Source organism: Ylistrum balloti, unplaced genomic scaffold (genome assembly GCF_031769215.1).
Source record: "Ylistrum balloti isolate Yb309-2 unplaced genomic scaffold, AGI_CSIRO_Ybal_v1 Utg369764, whole genome shotgun sequence".
Lineage (NCBI taxonomy): Eukaryota > Metazoa > Mollusca > Bivalvia > Pectinida > Pectinidae > Ylistrum > Ylistrum balloti.
Window position 1 is genome coordinate 838,436 of NW_026781961.1, and position 11,298 is coordinate 849,733.

The window sequence follows — 11,298 nt, forward strand, 5'->3', positions numbered from 1 at the left end:
CATCATAAGACACCCTGTATCCACCCTATAATTACCAGCATCATAAGACACCCTGTATCCACCCTATAATTACCAGCATCATACGACACCCTGTATCTACCCTATAATTACCAGCATCATATGACAATTTGTATCCATCCTATAATTACCAGCATCATAAGACACCTTGTACCACCCTATAATTACCAGCATCATAAGACACCCTGTATCCATCCTATAATTACCAGCATCATAAGACACCCTGTATCCACCCTATAATTACCAGCATCATAAGACAATTTGTATCTACCCTATAATTACCAGGATCATAAGACGCCTTCTATCCACCCCATAATTACCAGCATCATAAGACAATTTGTATCCACCCTATAATCACCAGCATCATATGACACCCTGTATCCACCCTATAATTACCAGCATCATAAGACAATTTGTATCCATCCTATAATTACCAGTATCATAAGACAATTTGTATCCATCCTATAATTACCAGCATCACAAGACACCTTGTACCACCCTATAATTACCAGCATCATACGACACCCTGTATCCACCCTATAATTACCAGCATCATAAGACACCATGTATCCACCCTATAATTACCAGCATCATACGACACCCTGTATCCACCCTATAATTACCAGCATCATACGACACCCTGTATCCACCCTATAATTACCAGCATCATAAGACAATTTGTATCCATCCTATAATTACCAGTATCATAAGACAATTTGTATCCATCCTATAATTACCAGCATCACAAGACACCTTGTACCATCCTATAATTACCAGCATCATAAGACACCATGTATCCATCCTATAATTACCAGCATCATATGACACCCTGTATCCATCCTATTATTACCAGCATCATAAGACAATTTGTATCCATCCTATAATTACCAGTATCATAAGACAATTTGTATCCATCCTATAATTACCAGCATCATACGACAATTTGTATCCATCCTATAATTACCAGTATCATAAGACAATTTGTATCCATCCTATAATTACCAGTATCATAAGACAATTTGTATCCATCCTATAATTACCAGCATCATACGACAATTTGTATCCATCCTATAATTACCAGCATCATACGACAATTTGTATCCATCCTATAATTACCAGCATCACAAGACACCTTGTACCATCCTATAATTACCAGCATCATAAGACACCATGTATCCACCCCATAATTACCAGCATCATACGACACCCTGTATCCACCCTATAATTACCAGCATAAGACACCTTGTACCACCCTATAATTACCAGCATCATAAGACACCTTCTATCCACCCCATAATTACCAGCATCATACGACACCTTGTATCCACCCTTTAATTACCAGCATAAGACACCTTGTACCACCTTATAATTACCAGCATCATAAGACACCCTGTATCCACCCTATAATTACCAGCATCATAAGACACCTTCTATCCACCCCATAATTACCAGCATCATATGACACCCTGTATCCACCCTATAATTACCAGCATCATAAGACACCCTGTATCTACCCTCTAATTACCAGCATAAGACACCTTGTACCACCCTATAATTACCAGCATCATAAGACACCTTGTACCACCTTATAATTACCAGCATCATAAGACACCCTGTATCCACCCTATAATTACCAGCATCATAAGACACCTCGTATCCACCCCATTATCAACATCATGATAGGACACGCTGTATCTACCATCGTCTATAGTGTTAAGACTACAGCTAATACGTACTCATGCATATGACTGCATCAATCTACCAAGTAAAGATTTGTGAGGTCACTACCAAACACTAGGCGAAACAGATTACCGCAACTGGAACGATGGGCGGGAGACGATTGTGATAGCTACATGGCACATGTCCAATCTCCAAATTGAAGAAACTGTGAAACATGCTTTCTGGCACAACTTCACGCAGCCCTGCAGCATAGGATATCAGTGTGGGCATGATCACCATATTTGATCGCATTACCGCATCTACATTCCGGTCCTCATTTACTCCACATGACCGTGGCGTTGTCATCTGTGATCCTGTGATGGAAATGTCCAAACTGAGGTGACGGGATGGCCGAATCTGAGAATGGAGACGTCCTGGCGACCGCAGTTGTTTCATCATCATAGATTTTTAGGTGTTACACACACAAAATTGTTAGAAATTTGCAGAACGACTATCATCACTAGTGTAATGGAAAAGAGAACACAGTCTATTTCTGTGTCTGTTTTTACTTGCTGTCAGTAAAATCTCCAAGTTTCAAATGATTGCAGAAAGAAGTAGAGTTTTAATTACCAAACTTCCATCTTTTCATCTCTTTTTCATTGCACATTTAAAAATCTGAATCCAATCTGTCCTGAATTGAATAAATTCATCATCTAAATCAAATTAGGAAGGTATTTTTAAATTACTATAAAAGTACTTACACAGTCCACAAAACATGATCAGTTTTAAACAGTTTTCCTCTCTTTAGCCAATAGATAATTTCATGATAAATTTAATTGGTGCAAATCCATCTAAAGTGTTGAAATATGAAAAACACTGTCTTCCTACACATGTCAATCAGGATTTGTAGTTTTATAACAAGTAAGCGTTTCCAGACCTTCCTCACTCCACTACTTCACCTGTCCTGGTCCAACAGACACTGTTTGTTTTTGATTGAATTATTCCAGATCTCATGTGTATTCAGGCCTTTATATACATATGTACCCATCCAAATGAAACTTATACTTTCAATTTTTTACCCTTCAAATATTCAATAGAAATAATAGCTGTGAGTTCATCCCATTGAAAAGTAAAATCTGTCCCAGTTATACACACTTTCTCATGGAGGTGCGAGATCTCGTATCCAAGAGATGGTGAAGGATGTCACCATGAGTTTCCAAACTGTACAATCTAGCACGAGTGCCGATGTGCATTAAAAGTCTATTTGGTTAGTATTAACTTTCCCAGAGATGTAGAAAGTCTATGAAGTAATCTTCAAATGACATTTCATAACAAAAGTACTGATAATCTCCTATCCAATGCCAAGAAATCCTCCCCATGGGGTAGTTGATAGAACCAGGGTCATTTATCATTGCTACCATGAGAGAATTGTATACACGACTGCAGCTGTCACTCACTGGATTTCACAAGTTCCCACCCTCTTCTACCTGACAACCAATAACCAAGAACAGTTCATCTAAAAATCTCATGAATTTTCTCAACACCTGAATGATGTCATGTCAGAAGGTTCAAAGAGATGGCAGAGAATAAACAATTGCAGCACAACTAACTCAATATTGAGAACTCCACCATTTTATTTACACATGCTGAAAGGGCTAATTTAAAGTATACATTTAATTTCCTTTTTCTTATTGCGATTTTGTTTGTGTTTCAAGACAAAATGTTATTGTCACCTGTTGAGCAAACAACCCACCAGGATTGAAGGGGGTTAGTAATGGCTGTTTAAGCTGGGTAGCTCAGCGATCCCACCATAAAACTTATATCTACTGACATGTAAAGAGGGATCATGAATGAGTACAATTACATTATGGACTTACCAGTAAAGTTTATTACAAAATAGTTTTATGATATCAAATTTTATTACTTAAAACTTTATAAATAAATGTCTTTCAAAGATATAAGATGAAATGACTTTTTATATCTTTTAAGTATTCTGTACCGTTTAGACATTTATCTATCCACCAAGTTTAATGGACGCCTAGTTACCAAGTGCTAGTGTCAATATTTTTGTTCTCTACAACATTCAATGTTTTTACGTAGACATTCAGTCAATAACTATGAAATTTTATGTGCACCATTTCATCTTTTGGGATTAATGTAAAATCTCTGGATCTTAACAGTGATAATGGATATTAATTTTTCCAATGAGGAAGAAAATGTTATTACAAAAACCTTCAAACTTACTTATCAGTAAGCTTTAGACACAGTCATAAGCCTTCACTCAAATTTTAATATGAAGAAGTGTGCAAGCAAGTTAATTTCAAACACAAGAAAAATTTCTATCCTTTAACACAAAACAGGTGTTTTATTTTGACAGTCCTTAATACTTACTAGACAGAATATTTTAATCCTTAGTAGATACCACACCTATGACTAAGCAACAGTTTCAAAACACATGCTAAGGGCCAGAACTCTGTATAAAAAGATCAGGGAACTAATTTAGCACCAGATACTGTGCCATCTAAAGAGGTCAACATACATAAAAGCATGGCAATATCAAAGACAATGTGACAAACAGAAGTGGTACTGGAGATTAATACTTTAGTAAAGAAGAACCAGATTACCTAGCTAATTGGACCAAAGTAATGAAGACTGTTTGTCCATGAAAATATATACTTAAGTTCATAGTCAATGTTTGTCTTTATTCCTCGTTTGGTCATAAGCACCTTTTTTCTGAGAATCATATTGACTTTCTTAAATGGCCCCTCATCTAGTTTGATTAAAAATTCAAGTGAAAATTAAAGAGAAAATCCCTACACTTGTGAAGTTTGACATGAACTTTAATTCCATTTGTTGGGATAGATACCTCCAATATATAGTGTACCCTTTAAATTACCAATTACAGACAGCCCGCTTTCACATTTAATTTAAAATAAATGGGATTTTATCATGGTCTGAAAAATTAGTTACTGGTTAAATTCAATTAATGACTGGAAAATGTTCAGTAGTTAATGGTTCTCAATCATCTATTATGGTTTACTGTATAAGCTGAGGTCAAAGGTTATAATATAAAGTGAATCACCAATTAACGGATACCAGCTGAATAAAGGTATCGAATCAACAAGCATTACTCAGTATAAATTACTTCTTCCAGAATATGTAACCATATACTGTGGTGAACCTATATACCTGTATATCATGTAAATACAAAACACAATGTATAGAAATACAGTACTTGCATGTATACAGTGTATACTGAGGTGTACCTATATACCTGTATATCATCTAAATACAACATATATAGAAATACAGTACTTACATGTATACAGTGTACACTGAGGTGTACCTATATACCTGTATATCATCTAAATACAACATATATAGAAATACAGTACTTACATGTATACAGTGTACACTGAGGTGTACCTATATACCTGTATATACAGTACTTACATGTATACAGTGTACACTGAGGTGTACCTATATACCTGTATATACAGTACTTGCATGTATACAGTGTATACTGTGGTGTACCTATATACCTGTATATCATGTAAATACAAAACACAATGTATAGAAATACAGTACTTACATGTATACAGTGTACACTGAGGTGTACCTATATACCTGTATATCATCTAAATACAACATATATAGAAATACAGTACTTACATGTATACAGTGTACACTGAGGTGTACCTATATACCTGTATATACAGTACTTACATGTATACAGTGTATACTGAGGTGTACCTATATACCTGTATATACAGTACTTACATGTATACAGTGTATACTGAGGTGTACCTATATACCTGTATATACAGTACTTACATGTATACAGTGTACAATATCTACCAGAATACATACGAGTATGCAGCATTACCTGTACATCTCACAGAATACATACAGGTGTACAGCATTACCTGTACATCTCACAGAATACATACAGGTGTACAGCATTACCTGTACATCTCACAGAATACATACAGGTGTACAGCATTACCTGTACATCTCACAGAATACATACAGGTGTAGCATTAGCATTACATACAGGTGTACAGCATTACATCTCACAGAATACATACAGGTGTACAGCATTACCTGTACATCTCACAGAATACATACAGGTGTACAGCATTACCTGTACATCTCACAGAATACATACAGGTGTAATAATATGGTATGGAAATATTCAAAACAATCATCAATTACAGAAAGTTATCTAGGATTACAAGGTTTTCTTTTTTATTATAGAGAAAATAAATGAAAATTATTGACATGTATCATATTGAAACAGTAAACAAAAAAATATTTAAGATTTAATTGGTTGGCAATCAATGCTGTTGAATATATAGCACATGCTATAATAAATTGCTTCATTCCTGTATGTTAATCAGTGGTCTAATAGTGTATTACTATCACCAAACTCCTTCCCATCACAAATAAAACCACACCAAGTTTTATTCATTTTTAGGTACAGACCGGTCTGGTTTTAAAATGTTGTGATGATAACATTTTAAAAACAGGAGAGATTTAAGAACTGTTAACCTTTAGTTTACAGGTACTTGAAGAAATTACTTTGTACTGTCAAAGATTTCACAATATCAATGAAACCAAATGGTTAGATTTATAAACAAGATCATGCCACCATTATGCTGCAGTTTTAAAGGTACATACAGCTTAATGGACACTTAGACGTACTGACCACACTTGTCATGTATACACTGTGTAGAAATGCTGAGTAAAGATATTAGAAAGTAAAATGGACACACACAGCTTAGGTACCTTAATCACATGATCATTTATCACATTTTTAATAAAACCTGTCACAGTGTAACAGGATAATCTGATCAAATACAGGTATATCTTTATACAATGATAACCACACTATCACTTAATTCACACTCAAAGACTTCGCAAAGACACTTCACACTCCCAAATTGGCTTCACAAGGGCACTTCACTCTCACGGACTAGGCAAGGAAAATTCACACTCCTAAACAAACCAAACGATGGAAATCAACTTCATAAGGAAAATTCACAATCACAAACAATGTAGCAAGAAAAATTCATACCCACAGGTTTTGTAAGGGAATTTCATACTCACAGACCGACCTAACAATGAAAATAAACATAGACTTCCCAATAAAATTCACCACTCACAAACAGACCTAGAAAAAAAAATGTATACAGACTTCGCAAGACCACTTCACACTCACAAACAATTTTCACAAGGGCATTTAACACTCATACACAGACCTAGCAAGGATACCCCACACTCACAAATAGCTTTCACATGTGAACTTCACCCTCACAGACTTTGCATGGAAAACTCAAATTCACAAATAGATCTAGCAAGAAAAATCTATACAGACTTTAGAATAGCATTTCACATTCACAGACACATTAGGACATCAGGACATTTCAAAGTCACAGACAGACATAGCAAGGAAATGCACTCTCATAGATAGATCTACTAAAGACATTTAACATTCACAGACTTCACAAGGACAATGCATACTCAAAGACACACCTAGCAAAGACACTTCACTGAAGTCAAAGACACCAAGCAATGTCACCTCTCACTCACAGACACACCTAGCTAAGACACTTCACCGCAGTCAAAGACACCAAGCAAGGACACCTCTCATTCACAGACACACCTAGCAAAGACACTTCACCGCAGTCAAAGACACCAAGCAAGGACACCTCTCACTCATAGACACACCTAGCAAAGATACTTCACTGAAGTCAAAGACACCAAGCAAGGACACCTCTCACTCACAGACACACCTAGCAAAGACACTTCACTGAAGTCAAAGACACCAAGCAAGGACACCTCTCACTCATAGACACACCTAGCAAAGATACTTCACTGAAGTCAAAGACACCAAGCAAGGACACCTCTCACTCACAGACACACCTAGCAAAGACACTTCACTGCAGTCACAGATCACTAGCAAGGATACCTCTCACTCACAGACACACCTAGCAAAGACACTTCACTGCAGTCACAGATCACTAGCAAGGACACCTCTCACTCACAGACACATCTAGCAAAGACACTTCACCGCAGTCAAAGACACCAAGCAAGGACACCTCTCATTCACAGACACACCTAGCAAAGACATTTCACTGAAGTCAAAGACACCAAGCAAGGACACCTCTCACTCATAGACACACCTAGCAAAGATACTTCACTGAAGTCAAAGACACCAAGCAAGGACACCTCTCACTCACAGACACACCTAGCTAAGACACTTCACTGCAGTCACAGATCACTAGCAAGGACACCTCTCACTCACAGACACACCTAGCAAAGACACTTCACTGCAGTCACAGACACCAAGCAAGGACACCTCTCACTCACAGACACACCTAGCAAAGACACTTCACCGCAGTCAAAGACACCAAGCAAGGACACCTCTCATTCACAGACACAACTAGCAAAGACATTTCACTGAAGTCAAAGACACCAAGCAAGGACACCTCTCACTCATAGACACACCTAGCAAAGATACTTCACTGAAGTCAAAGACACCAAGCAAGGACACCTCTCACTCACAGACACACCTAGCAAAGACACTTCACTGCAGTCACAGATCACTAGCAAGGACACCTCTCACTCACAGACACACCTAGCTAAGACACTTCACTGCAGTCACTGATCACTAGCAAGGACACCTCTCACTCACAGACACACCTAGCAAAGACACTTCACTGCAGTCACAGACACCAAGCAAGGACACCTCTCACTCACAGACACACCTAGCTAAGACACTTCACTGCAGTCACAGATCACTAGCAAGGACACCTCTCACTCACAGACACACCTAGCTAAGACACTTCACTGCAGTCACAGATCACTAGCAAGGACACCTCTCACTCACAGACACACCTAGCAAAGACACTTCACTGCAGTCACAGACACCAAGCAAGGACACCTCTCACTCACAGACACACCTAGCTAAGACACTTCACTGCAGTCACAGATCACTAGCAAGGACACCTCTCACTCACAGACACACCTAGCAAAGACACTTCACTGCAGTCACAGACACCAAGCAAGGACACCTCTCACTCACAGACACACCTAGCAAAGACACTTCACTGCAGTCAAAGACACCAAGCAAGGACACCTCTCACTCACAGACACACCTAGCAAAGACACTTCACTGCAGTCACAGATCACTAGCAAGAACACCTCTCACTCACAGACACACCTAGCAAGGAAAATTCACACTCACAGACGGACTTAGAAAATTCACACTCACAAGAATAGACATACTAAGGAATAAACCATCAGTTATCGTTCCCTTTGTATATAGACTAAACCATCATTACAATTCACACTCCCCTGGAAACCACCTGTAAGAGTTAGTGGTGGGAAATTTCACATAGTCATGTGGTAGAATGTTCACCAAGAGACCAAAAAGGCTGCTAGTTGAAACCCCTGTGTGGATAGGGCGGTTTTCATTACCAATCCTAAATACTGATTTGGCATTGTTGACTGCTCCACAAGCTTTTGGAGAAAAGGATGCTCACATGTAGATATGGAGCATGGGTTGGGGGTTGTAAGAATGAAATCATCCTTTAATTCACAATACTCCGAGATAGACTAAACAAAATCTTCAATTCACATTCCCATGCAATAAACAAGGCCCTAACCATCACTTGTTTACAATCCTGGAAATATACACTTAGCAAGGACATTTATCTAGTTCACCTTCCCAAGCAGTTCAGAATTCACAATATCAGAGTACTCCTACCAAGGACATTACAGTTTTTATTCACACCCTAGAGAAGACCTAAAATATTATTATAATAAACCAGACCTTGACAGCAAAACATACCCCAGGACAACTCTATAGTCTAAAGTATTGACAAAAATATACAACGAGATATCAAATATATAACATTGAGGATTATTGGTTTATTGTTACATATATGTCTATTTTTATCTCAATGATCTGCAGAAATAATTTTAAACAGTGAATAACACATAAGGCAATAACAGACACAGTTGATCAAGATTGTATCGTTTTCTGATTAATTACTCTTTTACTGTTCAGAACATGTACCATAAAAATCCTCTTTTTGGCATTTAGACTCTTCAAAAACCTGACAAATTTTCAGATAAAGAAATTTCATTTTTTTTCTGAACACAACCATATACATCAGATTTGTATCATGTATAAAGCTAATACAAGTAGTTTTGTCTAGCTTACATTTTTCGTTGTCTAAATGAGCAGTTTTCTATTTAAACATTTTGAAAACCTTACCTGATTTTCTGGAATCCATTTACCAAGGGCATCAACCCACACAAGACGATCATCTGGTTTGTTGTCACCTTCCCCGTCCTCACGTCCCTCTTCCTCCCCAAGCCCCCAGGCTCTGCCATGATGAAGGGCTGGGAGGGAGTACTGTTGCTGGGGTACAAGGGGCTGGGTTGGAGGTATGGAGGCAGTTTTTGGGCGATTATCAGCATATCCATAGGCTGCAGGAGTGACTCTTGGGGACACTTGTGTAGGGATGTACGAGGATCTAGCTGAATGATGGCCAGTCCTGAAATTACCCTGAAAGAATACAACTACCCTACAAGTGCTAGTCTATACTATTGTAAGCTTTTCACCTCTTTGGTCCTTGCAATGATTTTTTTTCAATTGACACCAGTATAATAACGACAACTGAATGACGATTAACATACAAACAGTCCACTAACAACCTGTTTCCAGGATGAACAGATGAGCAGAATCTACTAAGTTCAACTTCGTTTTTAATATTTTTAATGAAACATACATACCTTAATCTATTGCAAGACTTTTCCAAAAAATATAAAACATGCCAAATGTGCTACCAGCAAAATAATTCTTGTTCTATTTGCAATTCGAAGTGATTGTAGCAAAATTTCAAACTAAGAACGCTTCGGAAGTATAAAATGCCTTACTCACTCTATGTGTTTTTGATGATTTTGAAGAACAAGAACTTTTACATTCATATAGTGTACGAAGATAATCCAGATATGAGCCTGTACAAGATGATGATGGTAAACTGAATGTATTCGCCCAATCCGGCGACTCAAAACCAGAATGTGCAGAAGTGCTTTCTGTTTGATCCACGTCTTTACCGCTGAAATGAACGCTGGTTTTCGGTGGCGAATTCCAAAATTGGTATCGATATGGTGTAAGCCTGTGATCAGAATCATACGCTACTTCACATAAAGTTGCACACACAGGTGTAGTTGCCATTTCAACTGTCACATACCAAGTGTGATCAGTACGGAAATATTGACATTTGCATCATGGCCGCCATTCAAGCACTCTCAAAGTGACGTCACTTCCCGCAAAATAGCATCAGAAGCTGAACATTATTGAAAATACGTCTCTAACCGAGTTAATTAAATTAAGCGTGGTGTTAGTGAACTGTTTATACGCCAAAACAGCACACAGCACAGAAACCATTCTCCATACTTTGGTTCAACTTCTTCAACTGAATTAATACTTAGTGTAATCTGTACACGTGACTACAGTTCTCTCCTTAAATATATCTACTTCTGTTTTGGAAATACTTAAACATGACTCTTTGTCAATGCAAATAAATAAAAGTCACGAAAAGTTTA

At 37.7% G+C, this 11,298-nt stretch overlaps 1 protein-coding gene across 1 annotated transcript in view; it reads right to left on the reverse strand.

Annotated features, from left to right (window-relative positions):
* The window catches only part of LOC132543788 (uncharacterized), a 49,842-nt gene extending 38,915 nt beyond the window's left edge, over window positions 1–10,927 (reverse strand). The window contains 2 exon segments of the mRNA XM_060207312.1: window positions 9,962–10,255; window positions 10,631–10,927. Coding sequence (XP_060063295.1) covers window positions 9,962–10,255; window positions 10,631–10,927 — 591 coding nt within the window.
* Between the last annotated feature and the right edge of the window lie 371 nt (window positions 10,928–11,298).